General features: G+C 35.7%; 1 protein-coding gene across 2 annotated transcripts in view; it reads right to left on the reverse strand.

Moving 5' to 3' along the window:
• The window catches only part of LOC135731529 (fucolectin-like), a 34033-nt gene extending 13557 nt beyond the window's left edge, over window positions 1-20476 (reverse strand). Inside the window, exons 1-5 of one of the 2 annotated variants that reach the window (XM_065249579.2) lie at window positions 20399-20476; window positions 20075-20143; window positions 16471-16509; window positions 16115-16382; window positions 5523-5662 (exon numbers count right to left, since the gene is read on the reverse strand). In XM_065249579.2, coding sequence (XP_065105651.2) covers window positions 5523-5662; window positions 16115-16382; window positions 16471-16509; window positions 20075-20108 — 481 coding nt within the window. In that variant the 5' untranslated portion in view covers window positions 20109-20143; window positions 20399-20476. The remainder of the gene's footprint in view (window positions 1-5522; window positions 5663-16114; window positions 16383-16470; window positions 16510-20074; window positions 20144-20398) is intronic. The other variant, XM_065249580.2, reaches the window with a different exon arrangement.
• Between the last annotated feature and the right edge of the window lie 387 nt (window positions 20477-20863).

Consider the following 20863-nt stretch of genomic DNA (forward strand, 5'->3'; position numbering starts at 1 on the left):
CAGTTGTTCGATACACAACGTGCGTGATCGTTGGTAAATGTGGATTAAAAGTTGAAACTAAAACTGTTAAATTATATATAGTGATCATCAGAGGACTTGGCTGAAACAACGCGATTCACATGGATTACTTCGGCGATGTTTTTTATTGCTGTTGCGATTAACTTTTTGAAATGTGAGCAGTTTTTAAGTATCAAGTGGATCTGACATCGAGGGGAAATATACGTTTCTTGGATTTCACAAGTACATCGGTTTTTGTTTGAAGATGAATGAGAGAACATGAGGGTAAGTTAAGTGATGACAGATTTTTGCTTTTTATTTTTAGTGAACTATTAAATAAGTAGAACATTTAGTATTACAGTATGTCTTAATTTTAACCCAGCTTCTTAAAGCGTGTATGTTGTGTGGCTTTTGGAACATAACGTTACATTTTTTTTTGTGAGTAAAGTTAGGCATTTCATTTCTCTTGTTGTATTTCAGAAATCATAACAGCCTGTCTTTTTTTAGCACAGCGGCATTCAAATTGACCAATCAGAGCCGAGAATATCTAATAAGTCGAAGTAGAGATGAACAGATGAAGATACAGCCCGTAAAAATACTTATTCTTGGTGGTAAGTTTTTAGTTCTACAGTATTTGTATAACATTTAGATAACTTTTACGTTTTTCTAATGCTAATGTTTAAAGAGTAACTAAACCCTAAACCAACTTTTTTAGTTAATGATCTGTAAGAATGATGCTTTATTAGTGTAAGTTTTTTGACATTTGGATATAAAGTGTTTCAATACTACAATATATGTTGTAAAAACGTCTGAGTGCTGCCCTCTTCAGGTTGAACGGTGGCTACTGGCAGGGCTCGAAATTGCGAATATTTTGGTCGCATATGCGACCGAAATTTAATCTGTGCGACCTTAAAATATATTTGGGAGCATTTCTGCGACTGCCCATTTTGTTGTGGTGCAACTTGATTTAGATTGTGATGCTGCGTGTTGCTGTCCCAGGTTCAGTGTTCTCTCCAACGTTACATAACCAATCAAATTTCACCATTAAGTTCTTACGTTTAATGAAGACCGCAGATTGGCTAATATGAGCGTCAGTCATTCCTTGTTGCCGTGCTACGTTGGTACGTGAAGCGCGAAAATAAGACGCACCGCGTGCATGACGAGAACAAGCCGACTACAGCCAATGTTACTTCTGTAATTAATGACGACGATCCGGATTCAAATGCGACTCCACCACCGGAAAATAAGACTTGACGTTAAACCTTTCAGAGAGAGTGGCTAAAAGATTTCGAGTGTCTCCGCTATGAGAATGGCTCGATGTAACTTACTTTGCTTACTGTAAATCCTGTAAAACGGCGTTGGTGGCGGAATCAAAACATTTTAAGCGCCAGACCTTGCTTAAATATGGCGAAAGTGCCAAAAACACTAGTAGTGTCATGACAAATGTGTTCATTATTGATGGAGACATCGACCTGTCTGTCAAAGAGTGTTTGATAGTGTATGTGCGCATGCGCTGGTGAATGGACATCCGACAAACATCCTTGTGGGCCATGTTGATGTGGAACACGACAATGTTGATGGTATGTTTTTATAAAAAAATATATTTTTAAAACATATTTAGTAGTAATAGCATCCTGGTAATGCAGTTATCAATACCAATATTAGCCTTCTATATTAAGCCTTCTATATTAAGGTCACTTTTGTAAATGTCCCAATTAATCAGTGTTTTACGTGTTTGCTAGATTTTCTATTGTAATCTTAATCATTTTACCTGTAATCTGTAATTGGTAAATTATTATTGCTATACTATTTCAAAAGCAGTTGGGTATTAATTTAGGAATCTATGCAGTAAAAAAAAAAAATAAAAGACCAAATTTTAAATGCTGGCCATAGGATATGTAAAGCCTGGTGGTTGCATTTTATTTTAATAAAATAAATCTATTAACATATACATTGTAGTTGTGGTGCTTTTTAATTTTTGGATGGATGCGCCTAAATTTTTGCTGGTGCTCCTAACTCTTTAAAGTTGTGAGCACCAGTGCTACCAAAAAAAAGTTAATTTTGAGCCCTGTACTGCAGTTGAATTTTCCTATTGGATGTTGGACCGGACACTTTTAGACAACATTACAAAGACAATAATATATTACTAACGTGATTAGCCTGCTGGACGGATTATAAAAAACAGCACAATGTAAGCACTGCTAGTACAGGCTAGCTGAATATATCTTAATGATTACAGAGATAACACATAAAACTTGCAACCTTTCTCAGTTTGCACATCTGGACAATTCTTCACACATCATAGGTTGTAAATTTGGGTAAATCCAGCAAACAAGTAATTTTAGCGATTCTGCTGTCACTCTGCTTTAAATCTCCCGCATCAGAAACTGCCTTGAGTCAATTGTGGAAGTTAAGCGTGCATAGAGTCCATTGGCATGACTTCTGATTTCCTTAAATCTCCTTAAACAGAGGTGAACTTTTCTTGTAAGCAAGACCACAATAGACATGTCAATGGAAAATGCCCTTGGTTAAAATAAAACACAATTATCAAAGTAAAGAATATCCTGTAATACACACAGGTTGCATTATATCAGTGTCAGTGAGTTAAGCCTCCTATAACCCTTTGTTCAATGTAACTTGTAGAATGCCATGTAGAGACGGATCAAACGGACACTCATGTCAAGCTTGATGAGGACACAGTCAAAGCTTTAAAAGGTAAACTGAGAAGTTAACAAAATTCTAATGCATATGTTCATTAATTATTGGTTCATTTTGTATATATTCTGTTTCCTTTTCACAGACCTTGTGATGAAGTCTTCAGTGTCTGAATGGCAAGAAGAAGTGACCCTCCACTTAAACGTGACATTTAAACTGCTCTGTGTTTTGGTTCAGCCATTTGTAGGTTTATCTCGAGTAAGTTCAAATGCACTTCTGCATTTGTCCAGTAACTTTTTGTTTAGAGAATTACATCATTATGATTATATAATTATTCAATGGTTGCATATTCATAGTGTACTTTTCATATTGATGTATTAATGTTCCACAATTTGATAAAAGTAGCTCATTGCATTTCACTGATCTTTGTTTTATATTGTAAAATCATTTCAATAGCAGTAAATACATACTAGTTGTTTCTTTAACATTTAATTAGTTGTTAATGATGGAAGAAACCGGTTCGTATGTATGAATACAGAATAGGTATCATTTTAGTATGAGTTAAAACATGTTTTGGTGGCAAACATGCAGGTAAAATAGTACATGTATAACATTCTAATAGTAAACTTGACTGTAATTCAAATGTCACATACAGTACATTAGAAATGATTTATTTTATGTATACAAATGTGTGGGCAATATATTATTATTTCATTTTGTATGCTATATTATTTATGTAATATTATTATATCTGAAATTATTAAATTACATTTATAAATGTTTAAAAGGTGGGTTCAAATGTGCTTCAAGTTGTAACTGAATACAATTTTAGAAAATAGCACAGTTTGTCTTAACAAGTACTAAATACTACTTTTTTAGGTATATTAAGCACAATTTACTGCACGAAAATAAAGAGCTTTTGGTACCTTAAGATTGTGAACTTAAAGTGTATTTTAGTGAACTTTTTCTCCTGGGAATACATTTGGTATATTATTTTAACATACTACTAGTATATTTTAAAGTAGATTCGTAAATGTTTAAAGGTGGGTTCAAGTTGTAATTAAAGATATTTTTTAAATACAGACCTAGTATGTTAAAATTACATTTTAGTTCAACTTCATGGTGTCTCAAAAAAGCACAGTTGAGTACACTAAGATGGTTTTAAGTTCATCTTAAAAAGTACTTAATACTACTTTTTAGTATACTAAGTTCAAAATTAGTGTGTGAAAATAGAGCACTTTTAGTATAATGTGGAAAGTGTACTTAAATAGTGTATTTTAGTGAACTTGTTTCACCTGGGAATACATTTGGAATATTATTTTAACATACCATTACTATACTTTAAAGTATATTTAAAAATGCTTAAAGGTGGGTTCAAGTGTACTTCAAGTTATAATGAAATATATTTTTTTTAAATACAGACATAGTATGTTAAAAATACATTTTAGTTCAACTTCATGGTGTCTCAAAATAGCACAGTTGAGTACACTAAGATGGTATTAAGTTCATCTTAAGAAGTACTAAATACTACTTTTTAGTATACTAAGTTCAAAATTAGTGTGCGAAAATAGAGCACTTTTAGTATAATGTGGAAAGTGTACTTAAATAGTGTATTTTAGTGAACTTTTTTCACCTGGGAATACATTTGGAATATTATTTTAACTTACCATTAGTATACTTTAAAGTATATTTAAAAATGCTTAAAGGTGGTTCAAGTGTACTTCAAGTTATAATTAAATATATATTTTTTAAATACAGACATAGTATGTTAAAAATACATTTTAGTTCAACTTCATGGTGTCTCAAAATAGCACAGTTGAGTACACTAGGATGGTATTAAGTTCATCTTAAGAAGTACTAAATACTACTTTTTAGTATACTAAGTTCAAAATTAGTGTGCGAAAATAGAGCACTTTTAGTATATTGTGGAAAAGTGTACTAAGTGTACTTAAATAAAGTGTATTTTAGTGCACTTTTTTTTCACCTGGGTGTTCATGTTGTTTTCATTACATGCAAGTATGCACTGATTGCAAACAAAATACGTGAGATTTTAATTTACTTAGCATGTGGGTGCAACTCCTTAACAGTGTCTTTTAAATTTCATCAGTCAAACTGAGCCTTGTTTGTAAAGCAATCCTCTCCGAAATGCAGCCAGAGAACAAACATAAACCCATTTGCAATAACATTGCTGTTCGGGAAAAACAAACTGCATACACTGTTGTCTTAAGACATGGAAAGCTAAATAAGGTTTTCTTTTCCTTACATCCAAAAACACACTTCTTTTGTCGAACCATCTTGATAAAACAAAGTTATTGCGTGCTGTGCAGTGATATTGGTGACTTCTACTTGACGAAACAATGCTGATGCGCGTTTTCGCCCTCACTTGACCTGCAGGGCAGGCATGCTTTTCTGGAGGTAAAGGCCCATAAAAGGAATATGGGGTAACGGATACCTCAGTTTGAAAAAAAAATTCCGATAAGGAAAAATGAGGCGTGAGTTTGGCTAAGAAATACTCAGTCACACACTCAACTGCATTTTTGACACTTTGCTTATGTTTAGCATGAGGGTTACAACTCTTAAATCTGTGTTAAAAAGTCAGAATGCATGAAATGGCATTAAACCCTGCTTTTAAAATACATCAATGCCCTTTGTTTTGCCTCAAAATGTTTTTAGTAAGGCATGTTTGTTAAAGCTATTTAAATTTCTTAATTAAACTAAGGCCTAGTCCTGGTTTAAGCTAATCCCTGTCTGGGAAACCACCCCTTTAATTTTTGACTCCTTTAAATACTGTTCCCATCTCATTGTGCAGTTCTTGGTTGCATGGGCCAGGCTTTTTGTTTACCTTTAATAGGTGACTATGCAAGAATTACCTTTTTGATACACCTGTACATCACACACAGTGAGAATCTTCGAACTTCCAGGTATAATTATGGTCAGATATCGTCCCAATATGTCATCACAGGTCACAGATATGGACTGACCCATTGGCAAACCATACAGCACAGCACATCTGAAAGAGAAAAACACTCTCATTATCCAAATTTATGTGCATTTTAACAAAGTGTTTTGCATGGTTTTGACCTCTTCCTTACAGCATCAGAAATAGCTGGGTTGCACCAACATAGATTAGGCCTAAACCAGAGGCGTCATGCCCATTCAAACTGAGGGGGCACGTGCCCCCTTGGTTTTTTGAGCCAAATGGATTTTGCATGCAATCTCAAAATCAAAGAAGCGTCCATTATTCTGTTATTTGACTTTTAATCTGTTTAATACGCACAATATTATCAATTCTGTGCTGCATCCTTGTCACTTATCTGAGATTTTCGCCGTTTTTATAGTGTTTTGATTGTGTTACATTACTACTTTGGCGGCAGGGGCTGCAGTCAGCTCAGACGTTATCAGCGTCTGAGCGCGCTCACAAGCTCTTTAAAACGTGTAAGAAACGGTCACAACATTTCCAAACCCCAATACGGTAATGTGCAGTTAATCTCCTCTGTGTATAATGTATGGTGTAAAATGTGACAGTCTCAACGTTACATTAGTAGATTTCTAGATTAATCATCTTGGTACAACGCCAAAGTTCGCCAGAGTTCACAGGGGCATGGAATCACACATGTTTATGAGGTAACATTTGATGCAATAATGCGTTCCTCTAATAATTTTATCTACAATTTTTTTTAATAAATTGAACAATAAAATCAATCACGTGGCTATAGCTTATGTAATTTTCGTTGTTTATATACTTTATAAATTTAAATTACATTAATTTTATTGGATAATGCAGTTGTTGTGCAAAATGCATTAATGACACAATTAAACAAGTCATTTATTAAAACTTAAATAAATAAAACATGCCATTTCATGTAAATATGATACCAATATGTCATTATTCCAATAGTTTTTGATATGAAACTTAGTCAACACTTTTATTTTGGAGGTTTTTGCATAAAAGCAGGGGTGTTCAAATTGTTCGAAATGTAAGTGCCATGGAAAAGACTGAAAGCTCTATAATATTTCGTTACAGTGATGGACACTGAAATTTTGACAATGGGTCTGTCTTGACTTTTTTACTCGTTTAGAAGCCAGTCAAGGGCCATGCACAAACATGTCATTAAAACAACACTTAAACGTTCATTTTCTAAACTGTGTTTCAATGATGATTAAAAACAAATATATTGGCACAATGTATAATTTCAGTCCATGTTACTTGCTATAGTGCAGGAGTGGGGAACCCTGGGTCCTGGAGGGCCACTGTCCTGCAGAGTTTAGTTCCAACCCTAATCAAACACACCTGAATTTCATTTCCAAGTGATCCTGAAGTCCTGAAGGCTTTAATTAGATTTTTCAGGTGTGTTTAATTAGGGTTGGAACTAAACTCTGCAGGACAATGGCCCTCCAGGACCAGGGTTCCCCACCCCTGCTATAGTGGAACTATTTTTTTCAGATACCTCACAACCGCGTATATACTTGCGCTCTATATTTGAGTCTGAAGTGTTAGCACACTTCCGACCACTTGATGGCGACAACCACTTTGCCGTACAAGGACGCTGAACGGAACTTGGTGCCTAGAGTATAGACAGTTACAATCACGCTCAACTTCAAACCTAAGGCTGGTCACTGAGCCATCAAATATGGGAAAAATTTCTTCTGAGAGAAACCAAGCGAAAAAAAACTACAAACACAATTAAACAGACCCTTTCATCACACTTGATAAAATGGCGCCAGTGTACTCTGGATGCCGTCTCTCCTCTGTGTCTTGGTCTGCAGTTTCTGTTCGTTTGGTGTCTGTTCTGTTTGTACTGTGTGTAGTGTTGCACTGGTATCTGGTAGATTCAGTGCTGACTTATGATCGCCAAGCTTTACTCTACATTAAATCCTGCATGGAAGTAAGTTACCGGCAAAATTGTCCTGTTCTCTACCCCCGCACTCTATCCCATTTCTGGAGTGCACTCATTGGCTACCCTGCTGCATTCCTCCGCTATGGAAACGCTGTAGGAAGAGGGGTTGTCGTGGCGGTGTTCGGGTAAGAATCAGACGGACTATTGCTTCTACTTTGCAGTCTTCAGCTCGGCTTCCCCTGGTTACTTACAATAACCCTGAAGGATTATATTAAAAAATTTTGCTCAAAATGTGGTGTTTTTGCAGAAACCTACCCATATTCAAGAGCTGATTACAAAAGAACTACTGAAGGCAGAGGCGGCCTTAAGCATCTGGGGGCCCGTTTCAATAACTAATAAGGGGCCCTACCCACATAAAACATAAACATAATAGAGCAAAAAAAGCAAGGATTCCTGTTGGTTTGCATCAATGGTATATTATTTTATTACGTGCACTTTCAGCTTTACGAACAGGCAGCTCAACAGAAACGATCCAACCGTATGTAATTAAAACTATATATTTATATTATAGTTGGAATAAGCCTTGCCCTTTCATGGACGCTAACTTCTCCGCTTAATTGATTTGCGCAGTATATTTTCAGCTTTCTGGGCTGACTTAAAAAACAACAGCTCAAACATCCACTCAACTTAAATTATTTAACAAAAGTAAAGAAGAAAAAGTGTCTGACTGACGTTGAACCGAACTTATAAAAAATGATAGGCCCCGTGTTTTTTTCAGCACCGTTGACAGCTCACCCGGCAGCGGGCGTAGATTTCACCTGAGCCCTTTTTAGAAATCCACCCTTCTGTGATTGAGTGCTGAGAATGCCCTGATAAGTTCATCTTTGTCCAGCGATTTTGTCACCTCGTGCTCAATTGAAATCTGTGCGAGAGCTGACGGCATATGTTCAACATTATAAAAACCCAACATGATCTCACAAAGTTCCGTGGGATAGTCACGGAATTTTGTGCTCATTTTTCCGTGGGATTCTCACGGATCTCCGCATTTTTCCGTGGCCCTGCTACGGACTGTCTTTTTCCGTGGCATTCTCACGGATTGGTTACTCAACTGCTTTTTCCTATTTTCAAACCATTTTCGCTTCGGTTTAGGGTTAGATTTGGTGTTTGCGTTAGTATGTCACTTTAACTATTGGTTTATACAATTTTTTCTGATTTATTCTTTTATATTTTCTAAACTTTAAACAATTGTCGCCTGGCGTTGCGGTTAGAGTTGGGTTTGGGTAGGGATGTCATTTCATGTAAATCTAACCCTAAACCGAAGTGAAAATGGTAAGAAAATAGGACAAAACCATTGAGCAACCAATCCGTGAGAATGCCACGGAAAAAGACAGTCCGTAGCAGGGCCACGGAAAAATGCGGAGATCCGTGAGAATGCCACGGAAAAATGTGCACAAAATTCCGTGACTATGCCACGGAAATTCGTGAGATCAGGTTAATAAAAACAGTTTACATACTGTGATGTGGGAGCAAAACAAGACGGTTCCCTATCCACTGTAAAAAAATCGCCCCTTGTTTATCTAAAGTTCTTGGTGATTATGTTCATTTAATGGAACATTGTGTGGATGCTGCGTTAGAGGAAAATGCTGTCATGCACAAAATATATTAAAGGCAATAAATGCACACAGATGTTATACACATATTTTTAATACAATGAAACACTGCATTAAGGTTAGTATAAAATCCAAATTATATTATAAAAAACCCCAATTGAAATCAGCCCTTAAAAAACCCTAATATTTAAAACCTAGAATCGCTCCTGCACCACCAAGCCTGATGAGAGAGATCATGGTCGAATTCAAAACTGCGTTTTTGCGTACTTGAAGGGCACTTCGGGAAGGGAACGCCACTTAAACATTCACTCCAGATAAAATGAATATGACGTTGTTTTCATTGCTCTATTCTCCAAGTGTAATTTAGCCGCCACACAATGAGACACAATTGCGCAACTCTCTGCACAGCTCTGATCATGTGCACGTTTTCTGAAAGTTTGGCTATGTTTACATTAATGCGTTTATCCTTTAAAACGCGTTACTTTTGCTACGTTTATGCCTTTCATCTACACTACATCACCGTTTTCGACCCTCATAAACGGATTCGTTCGCAAACGCTGAAGACCCCGTTTTAGTTTGAGAACTCAGACGTTGCGCTGAGTGTAAATGAACGAAGACGGAGTCTTATGTAAACGAACAGCTGATGTTAACATGACAGCGCATCATTTTCAAAGTAAAAATTATTTTATTCATGTAAATGTTGGTTTGTTACGGAGGTTTTGCCAAAAATAGTAAACATCTACCAACCAGCTATTATAAACGCTATATCGGATAGTTTTAACATGTATCCTTATAGATAATGTCTGTTTTATATGAATGTTTAAGTATTGTTGGGTTTACTGTGTTTATGTTTTGTTTAAATGTAGTTAGCTTATGAAAGATAGACTGTAATTTTAAATGCCATATAGGCGTTGCAAAGGCCAATATGAAGGGAGAATTGTAATGGGTCAGACATTATTTTCCAGTTTAATGTAAGTTTTGTTTGCTACTTTAAAATGAATTTCGTTTCAGATAATTTGTCTCTTAATTTTAATCGATGTTTTGTTGATAAGTTTTGTGAATATAAATTAATAAAAACAATAAGCTCAACGTCATTAATATAATGCTCGTTTAGGCGCTTGGCTTTTAGCTATTTGTGTGTTGCTAGCGGAGGACGTGCACGGACCTCGCACACTTTTAAAAATTAATTCAATAAGCATTTCTGGTAAAGGCTAAAGCAATACTTCACCTCTTACTATGTTTGATTGAAGTTTGAATTTGCTGATTTATTTTTGCTTCAAGTTCGCTACTGTTCAGTACTGTTCACTTGAATACTTTCTTTTTAAATCATAAAGACCTTTCTGTTTAGTTATAAAATAAAAATTAACCTATTAATCATATTAATATGTTGTAGGGGGGAGCTAGAACAGTATAAGTGTTTATGTTTTGTTTAAATTTAGTTTGCTTACGAAAGATAGACTGTAATTTTAAATGCCATATAGGTGTTGTAAAGGCTAATATGAAGGGAGAATTGTAATGGGTCAGAAATTATTTTCCAGTTTAATGTAAGTTTTGTTTGCTACTTTAAAATGAATTTCGTTTCAGATAATTTGTCTCTTAATTTTAATCGATGTTTTGTTGATAAGTTTTGTGAATATAAATTAATAAAAACAATAAGCTCAACGTCATTAATATAATGCTCGTTTAGGCGCTTGGCTTTTAGCTATTTGTGTGTTGCTAGCGGAGGACGTGCACGGACCTCGCACACTTTTAAAAATTAATTCAATAAGCATTTCTGGTAAAGGCTAAAGCAATACTTCACCTCTTACTATGTTTGATTGAAGTTTGAATTTGCTGATTTATTTTTGCTTCAAGTTCGCTACTGTTCAGTACTGTTCACTTGAATACTTTCTTTTTAAATCATAAAGACCTTTCTGTTTAGTTATAAAATAAAAATTAACCTATTAATCATATTAATATGTTGTAGGGGGGAGCTAGAACAGTATAAGTGTTTATGTTTTGTTTAAATTTAGTTTGCTTACGAAAGATAGACTGTAATTTTAAATGCCATATAGGTGTTGTAAAGGCTAATATGAAGGGAGAATTGTAATGGGTCAGAAATTATTTTCCAGTTTAATGTAAGTTTTGTTTGCTACTTTAAAATGAATTTCGTTTCAGATAATTTGTCTCTTAATTTGAATCAATGTTTTGTTGATAAGTTTTGTGAATATAAATTAATAAAAACAATAAACTCATCGTCATTAATATATAATTCTCTTTTAGGCGTTGCGCTTTCAGCTTTTTGTGTGTTGCTAGCGGAGGACGTGCACGGACCTCGCACACTTTTAAAAATTAATGCAATAAGCATTTCTGGTAGGCTAAATTAATACTTCACCTCTTACTATGTTTGATTGAAGTTTGCATTTGCTAAAATTTATTTTTTGCTTCAAGTTCGCTACTGTTTAGTACTGTTCACTTGAATGCTTTCTTTTTAAATCATAAAGACATTTCTGTTTAGTTATAAAATAAAAATTAACCTATTAATCATATTAATATGTTGTAGGGGGTAGATAGAACAGTATAAGACTTTCCCAAACACATTTTTATAGGTTAAAAAATAGTGTCTGTTGTAGTGGCCGGCAAAGGATCTAGCTATGAATTTTTGTCAATATCGCACACCCCTAGGCTGCGTAAACATGCAGGTAAGCTATTATTAGAGTAATAAGTTATTTTACACTTCTATGCGCATGCCCAGTTACATGATTGGTCATGTTTCATGCGTTTATGGTGGTGTATAGTGTGGATGAAGATTCTTTTTTAAATGCCAGTATAAACATATCGTTTTCATTTTAAAATGCCGTTTTAAAACGCAAATGCTCTAATGTAAACATGGCCTTTGAATCATGTGATGCTGCTGTAAACGATTCTTCATTGATTTATAAAAATGAAAGAATTAACTTTTAAAAAACATTAGTTAAATGGCCTATAATACACAATGCAGTTCTACAGTTTTATTGTATATTAAATAAAATACATTAATTTGCATATATAATCCGACGTCTATCGTAAGCACGTAGGAACGTCCGAGAGAAAATAAAGAGCGGAAATTAATTGATTTAAAATGAAAGATATGTGATTGCTAACGCCCACTGGCACTGACAGTGTGAGCTCCCCCGTGCATGAATCATATCCCCGTTCAAGCATTCTGGTGACGGGGCTGGGGCCCCCCTTGGAGGGTGGGGCCCGTTTCAATTGAAACAGGTGAAACATAGGTAAGGCCGCCTCTGACTGAAGGTAGGATAAAACGTTTTTTTTTTTTTTTTTTAAGCAGAGGGTCTGTTCTTTCATTTGGTATATTGTATGTTTATATATTTAAAGAAGAACATTTTCTGGAAGGCATTAAACTTTTGTGAAAATCATGAAAAACGCTGGTGCTGGCTGGCAACTTTTTTTTAAAAATGCTGGCGGTGTAAGAGTTGATGGATCCTTTAAATGGTACGCTGGCAAGCCCGGCTTCTATTTTTTGTTTGAATGATGTTTCTCTGGGGAAACTTTCAGAGTTGGTCAATAAGATGAAGAAAACTACCCCCTCCCTTGATATTATACCTTCACAAATTATTAAGGCCTCTTTTTCGGAGATCGGCTCAACTATTCAGTCACTTATTAATTTATCATTATCTGTTGGGATAGTTCCGAAATGTTTTAAGCATGCTGTTGTCCAACCTTTGTTTAAAAAACAGGTTTTGGCTGAGGATTGTCTTGAGAATTACCGCCCCGTCTCTAAATTATCATTTTTATCCAAACTTTTAGAGAAGGTTGTTTATTCTCAGTTGATCTCTTATCTGAATGCAAGGAACCTTACAGAACAGAACCTCTTCAATCTGGTTTTTCTGCCCATCATAGCACCGAGTCTGCTTTAATTAAAGTATACATAGACATACTGATGACATTTTATTTGCAGTTGATAAAGGTAAGAATGTAGTTCTGCTCCTACTTGATCTTACAGCTGCGTTCGATACAGTCGATCACGCTACTCTTTTTTGGCGGTTAGAGCATTTATTTGGTATCGGGGGAACCGCCTTGCAATGGTTCAACTCTTATCTTAGTGATAGGTCTTTTTCCGTTGAATTGGGTAAGTTCTCCCTGAGTGCCTCAGGGATCCATTTTGGGGCCAATTCTTTTTAATTTATATATGAGACCTATGGGGGATATTATCAGGAAGTATAATGTTTCTTTTCACTTATATGCTGATGACACCCAGTTATACATACCCCTGAAAGCTGGTGATACCATTGAACCTCTGTTGGCCTGCCTAGCATCATAAAGAAATGGGTGTCTGGTAGTTTTCTTAGACTCAATGAGTGTAAAACTGAAGTAATTGCCTTTGGTCCCCTTAAGTTAAGAACTGCCTTTTTAAATGAGCTTCATACACATTTTCCTTCAGTTTCCCCCCAGGTTAGGAACCTTGGTTTTATTTTGGATTCTGAACTTTGTTTTACGAAGCAAATTAATAATGTAGTTAAAAGCAGTTTTTATCAGCTACGGATTATTTCAAGACTGAAACCATTTCTGGAGTTTCAAGACCTCGAAAGGGTTATTCATGCATTCATTACCTCTCGTCTTGATTATTGCAATTCTTTATATTTTGGTTTACCTCAGTCATCCATCAAACATTTACAGATGGTATAGAATGCTGCTGCAAGGCTGCTGACCAGGGCAAAGAAGTCAGATCATGTTACACCAATTTTAGCTTCTCTTCATTGGCTTCCTGTTCATTTTAGAGTTCAATTTAAAATTCTTTTATTTGTTTTTAAGGCTCTTAATGGTCAAGCCCCAACCTATATTAAGGATTTAATAACTCCCTGTTCATCCTCCAGCTCACTAAGGTCTACGGATGAGGCTCTTTTAGCACTTCCTCGGTCTCGACTGAACACAAAGGGTGATAGAGCTTTTTCGATTGCTGCTCCCTGTCTCTGGAATCAATTGCCACTGGACATCCGCCTTGCATCTTTTGTCGTAGCTTTTAAAGTCGCCATGAAACTGAAGTATCAATTGCCTAATTTTCCCCGTGGTGACGTGTATCCGAGTAAAACCGGCCTCTGAAATGAAATATGGCAGGGCTGGATTTGAATTTGTCCATCGAGATCTGATTGGATCATTTGAAGTTGGGTTGTGTTGCTAATTGCTAATCGCAGCGATATTCTCATGGACCCCGCCCACCTGCCATACATTTTGACCGGAAGTAAAGAGAGATCGTTTTTAGGAGGGGAGGAGATTTGCATTTTTGATTAAAGATTATGAGGGCACATGCATTTTTAAAAATGAATGAAGCTCACAGATAAATCATTTGTAAAAAATACCACAATATTACAAAACAAATTACAGTTTTTTATTTTACTTTTCATTGCGACTTTAAAACACTGCTGAAAACATACTTGTACTCCCAGGCATTTTAATTCACTGTCATCTTAATTTACTGTCTTTTAATATGTTGTTTTAATGTTGTTTTTGTCTGTGCTCTCTGTTTTATTTCTGCTTTTTATTTTCTGCTTTGTTCAGCACTTTTTTGTCAGCGCAGCTGTGATAAATGTGCTATATAAATAAACATTACTTACTTACTTACTTTTCCGTTTCCAGCATTGGAGTGATATATCAGCGAGCAATGAGTCTTCCAAGAGAAGTCAATGGAATTTTACAAAATGCCAAATAAAACACGACAGAAACTGTATTTCGCTACACTACTTGTTTTTAATCATCAACGAACACCACGAACCACTCGGTGAGTAGCACAGTTTTGAAAATGGACGTTAAGTGTTGTTTTAATGACATGTTTGTGCATGGCCCTTGACTTCCATTCTGAAGCAGTCAAGAGACGCTTCTAAACGAGTCAAAAAGTTAAGACACAACCCATTGTCATAATGTCAGTGTCACTGTAGTTCATCCAAAACAAACCAGAAATGAGACTCAAAGTGTTAAATACCTGAATTATCCTTTAAATGTCCTCTTATGAATGTCGCTTTGGATGAAAAGTAAAATTTTTAGATTTATATTTTTATTTGTGAAATGTAATATTAGCTGTAATCTCAGCTTGATTTCGGCTCACAACATGTTCGTTTCTGGCTCACTATATGCCTGGGTCCTCGGTCCAGACCTAACTCACAAAACAACATTTTAAAAAAAATCTCAGAGTCAGGGGGGGAAAACGACATGAGGGTGATTTGTCCGTGTACTTGACGGCCAACAGATTTTCCTTTTTAAAATTAGACGACCAAAATCCGCAGGGGCTGGCACAAAATGCAGCACTGGCATTTGCAGGATTGACAAAAGCATAACTGACAGTAAAGTGTTTGTTTAACATCAACCAGAGTTGTAGACATATTTAAATCTATGAAATCTACTGGTTGTATGTGTTACTCATGTTGGCAGGGTTGAAATGATTTTCTGCTTTAGTTTAAATAGTTTTTCTTTTGTATTAATTTTTTTCTTTGTTTATTTGTATTTTTTATTTTATTTTTATTTTATTACTTTTTTATTTGTTTTGACCCTTTTCCCTCAGAAAAGTCTACTTCGTGACCAGAGGTGTAAGTTAGCTCAAGCTATACTCTTTGGTGTGGTTTCCCGGACAGTGATTAGACTAGTCCTAGACTAAAATATACGTAAGAGCTGTCCAAACTGAAAACAACTTGCACTATCATATCTTAAAATACATCAGTGCCCTTTGTTTTGCCTCAAAATGCACACAATGAATGTTTTTAGTTAGGCCTGTTTGTTCAAACTAGTTATATTTTTTAATTAAACTAAGGCCTAATCCTGGTTTAAGATAATCTCTGTCCACCCCTTATGTGTTTTTTCAACAATTATTGAGTTTAGCCTAAATTTCTAAAAACACGTTTAAATGGTCTACAAATTTCTTTATACCTTCAGAGAAACAGAAAAAAAGCGGTGTGAAACCGATGTAACCCTTTAATCCTTGTTGCAAGACACTCTCAATCATTCATCTTTAACTTTAACATATACATACAGTCATCACTTAACCTGGTATTATTGTTGCCATTGTTCGCCAAAGAGTTTCCGATACGAATTTCTGCCCCGTCAAGTCGTTCTGGACCGTAGTCTGGTCTGTTAGTGACGACAACTCTAGAGATGTAGTAAGAATCCAGAAGATCCACTCTCCACCAGGGGTTATCAGTTGTGGCTACAGTATGGGTGCAGGTTAAGGGTGAAGTGTCAATAGCCTTGTCTGCTTCCCAACCAACCATTCCTGTGGATGATTGTACAGTCTGTCCTCTTCTTGCTAAATTCACTAGAAAAGATTGACTTAATTTATGAGTTATTTTAACTGGGATGTTATGATTTGTGTTGATAGTTAAGAAGGGATTTGTAGTTGTTACCTCCCTCTTGGGCATGTGAACTTGTTAAAACTCCTGCACCTAAAAAAGCAAAAGGCAAATGATAAACTGGCATGTAAACACTTGAGGGTGAGTTGTCACATGGTGAAACGGTCATAAAGGATTTATCTTAGTGTATGATTCATAAATGCTTCTCTTCTCTGGCAGTTCATCAAAAAAGTGTGATGAAATTTCTTGTTTGCCTAAAGGTAAAATGAGCCTGAATACGGTTGTGTGATAGGAAAGTCTCCACCATGTCCATATTCAATCCACCTTTTAGAATAATTTCTCCTCACCAGGTTTTTAAAAAACTCATATATATCATTTATGTTACCAAACTAGTCAATCTCTCTGGGTCATGGTCGATACCAGGGTTCCTCAATTAGTTCCCAGCACGTGCCAAATTTTTAAAACAACACAAAGCAATGGGCCACTGACCAAAATGTTTGCTCTACTATTGCTTTCTGATGCTGTTGTTTTTTAACAAACAAAAAATCTGGGTTTCTCTTTGTCTTATGATGTTTGATTAACATTAATGACAAAAGCCCCATTCGGACGGGATTCGTTTTACAGGGGTAGATGGAGTGATGTAATTTTACCATTAGTGATGGTCAGTTTCGAAGCGCTGCTTCATGAGGCTTTGAAACTTTTACGAATCGTTTGTTTCGATTCATTGGTTCAGAGCGTGTTTCAAACTGGCCAAGTCACGTTATTCATTACTTCATAACTGTTTCGAAACTTTTTGAAAATCCGATGGTTCACCACTAGGGGGAGTTGATCACAAATGACCAGTGTCTAATATGGATAGGTGAACTCGGGTCAGTTTTATTATGCAAGTTCATAAAACATTCATCCTTCTAAATAATAACACTACCATTTTGTCTATTTTTTTGTTTATAGACAGATTTAATGACAAAAATGTGCATAATTAAAAGGGAAGGTAGTTTTAATGATTTGTTTTCCCTAAATAAACCTAAAATACACATAATACACGTATATCTTAATTAAGTTAAATAATTGTTGTAAACATATTATTAAGGTCCAATCACAGAATAGAAACAATGAGTAACTATGACAACAAACAAGAGGTGGTGGGGTGAGTCATTGAGTGTCCATGGTAACAAACATGGGGGCCGAGCAACCAATCAACAAGAGGGAACACAGGCAGACTAAAACAGGCCAGACACAGACAGTACTTGTAACAGCACGAGATTAGAAATCTCAGTTAAACATTTAGAAGTGGAGGGGTAACTCGATTACGCAGCGCCCCACCCCCCCTTGTCCTCACGTCCACATTATTTTGCTTCCTGATATCTGTCATTACAGAAATTTTTAGCAGTGTTATTGTTTTTACAAAATACTTGCCAAGATCGCTTTGTGTCCGAGCATGAGGAAGAACTGAATTTTGTGTGCGCGCATTGTCGGAAATGCAACTTGGGCACGTGTCTGTGGTGTGTGTGTGTGTGTGTGTGCGTGCACGCGATTGCGAGTACAGAACTGTCCTATATCATACCTCTCATGTTGGGGCTATATTTTGTCATTGCAATCCTTGACAATAATATTTAAGTTATTATTGCAGGAGTGAGGAGTGTGTAGGGCTGATTTTCAGATCACCGCAATGATTGCACATCTCTCTAAAAAACACAAGGGGGAGCTGCAGTGTCTGTATAATTGAGACCGTATAAGATGGCGCTCCTTAAATGACAATTAACTAAAGTGGAAAAAACAGCATTTATTGAAATGCTGCAAAACTTTGATAAGCAGTATGAACTGCCAGGTTAAACATACATTTCCAAAAGCAATTCCAAATGTAGGGAAGTGAAGGATGCTATTCTTAAAGATCTGTAAAGATTTTTAGACATGTGGTTCATTACTAATATGACCTAATATAGCCTGTTCTGGTATAATTAGTTTTTATTGAATTTTTATTTTCAGTTATTTTTTTAGACAATTTATTGTGTTTCTTTCTTAAGAAAAATGTTCAGTTTTTTTTACTTTTAAATATGTGTTATGTGTATTAATATTTACTGCCAGGTAAACCTTGCAAAATATTTAATTTAGATAATCACAACAATGTGTTAAAATTATTTCATGAACAAAAAAAAAAAAGAAGAATTAAAGGTCAAGGCAATAAAACAGACAATTAATTGTCAGCCAAATTTCAAAACCATGACAGCCCTAGGAGTATGAGCAGAAGGCTAAAGGGCGATATATAGTCGTGCGTAGGTCCTACGGCGTAGCCGCGACGGTTTTCATTTATACTTTTGCATCGCTGTCCGCGTCGACGTGCAAACACACCCGCAGACCGCTGGTAGGCAGTAATCACACGTGTAACCACAGTAGCAGCAGAAGTTGTCACAGAAGAAGAAGCTAAGCAAGTTAACCCACAAACTAAGAAGAAACAGCAAATTGTTGTGTATAATTTGAGAAGACCAGCAATGATGGAAGTAAATAAACAGCGACTTTTGATGCAGTATGAGTTAAATCACTCCCCAACTTGGCCCATCTTTGTTTTCACCGTCACAAACTGAAATACCTATGACGCAGTTTTTTTACCTGATGGGTGGGGTTCTGGTGGACCAATCACAGCGCTTGCGGTCCGCGTAGATCTGACGCGCTGTTAAAGATTTTGTGAGGTGCGCGTCAAGCTACGCAGAGCTACGCACAGGCTATGGATAGGTAGGACCTACGCACGACTATAAATCGCCCTTAAGTACGGTCTGTGCTCTTTCTCTTTATCTCTCTTCCTTGCATTAATATAAAAAACTAAATTGAATGTGCATGCACTGCAGCTCTCTTACTCAATCCATAGCTCTAATGCTGGGGCTATATTTTCTCATTTCTCAGTTTCGCAGGTCAAACATCTTTCTCTTTTGGGCCAGTTGTAGCCCGCGGGCAGCCTATAGACCCTTTTACAGCTCACGTGATCAAATAGCCTGCGCGCGCATTTGGGCAACAGAAGTGGTGTTATTCCCCATTGGTTCTAACGTGGTAGCAACTCAGAAAGTTTATTTAAACGGTTTCTCAACATCAAAATGTCCAGTTGTTGCGTTTGGTTGCCCTAATATAATATACTAATATACGTATATATGTATCTGGCAACTTTATTTTTGGCCATCTGCTAATGTCTTTTATCCACTCCACTATAGTACACGGATCTGGTAGCTGTGTTGAAAATGTTGATAAAGTCAATTTTTTTAAAATAACTTACTGTTTGTGTTGCTTCACTGTTGATTCTTACGATACTTCCGTTGCCTAAATGCGCGCGCATACGCTGCCACGTCATCATTGTGTACAAACAGTAAAAGGGTCTATTGAAGAAACCTGGTCTAGAAGATGGTCTTGAGTTGTTTTTGTTTTGAGAGACACCACATAATTGTGTGACCATGAAATAATTTCAGACGGATACAGTTGCGTACCAATCTGCCAAATTCACAATACGATAATGTTTTATTTTTATTTTAAAACCATTAAGAGTATTTTACTTTTCCTTTTCAGGGAAGGAAGAAAAATGTGTTTCCAATCTTTTCTTAACATGCAGTAAGTGCTGAAATTTATTTCTCTTGAATTTAGAATTTCATGAACAAAATAAACATGTTAAACTTACCGAAAAGTACACAGAAACAACTGAACATCCACATCTTACTGTTACACAGGTCACAATCTCATACAGATGCTGTGAGACACACAGTGAGTTAAACATAAAAATCTATGACATCAGTATTGGAACATAAATGAATGTTGTACTAAACAACAAAAACAATTTTAAACCCTATAAATGTACTTTGATGAAAAGAGCTGTTATGAGTGATTAGGCAATACATCTACATTTAAGTTTATTATTATTATGTAAGTGATGTAAAAAATAACTACAATTCAGGAAGTCTTATTCTTTGATTTTGTTGCATTTTTGTATGCAATTTTCACTTACCTTTCATTTCTTTTTCTCACCCCTTTCCTCTTTGTCTATTTCTCAGCTATTCTTCATTTTCTATCCATGACAAAATGGAAATATTCTTCTCAACAGGGAATCTTGACTTGCTGATCTCACTTTTAAGTTTATGCAAAACTAGCTGTTCAAGCTCTTTTGTAAATCAAATGATTTATTAAAATCTGAAGGACAAATCATAGACCTTTTCACACTGAAGTGAGAGATTCAAATATTAAATGAAGAATTTACATTTTGCTTTATAAAGGTTTCATCAAAAAGCTTTTTTTGTCCCTAAATGGTCCTTTTAAAGGTCAAAAAATTTATTGAATTAGTTTTATTTAGTTAATACTACAAATGTGTATTTCTGCCATCAGGGATACTATTTTAACTTGTTAAAGTGTCATTACTGATTTGCTGATTTTAATTGGTGATGACTGCATTTGAATTGATATCTGTAATTTATAT

This window comes from Paramisgurnus dabryanus, chromosome 2 (assembly GCF_030506205.2).
Source record: "Paramisgurnus dabryanus chromosome 2, PD_genome_1.1, whole genome shotgun sequence".
Lineage (NCBI taxonomy): Eukaryota > Metazoa > Chordata > Actinopteri > Cypriniformes > Cobitidae > Paramisgurnus > Paramisgurnus dabryanus.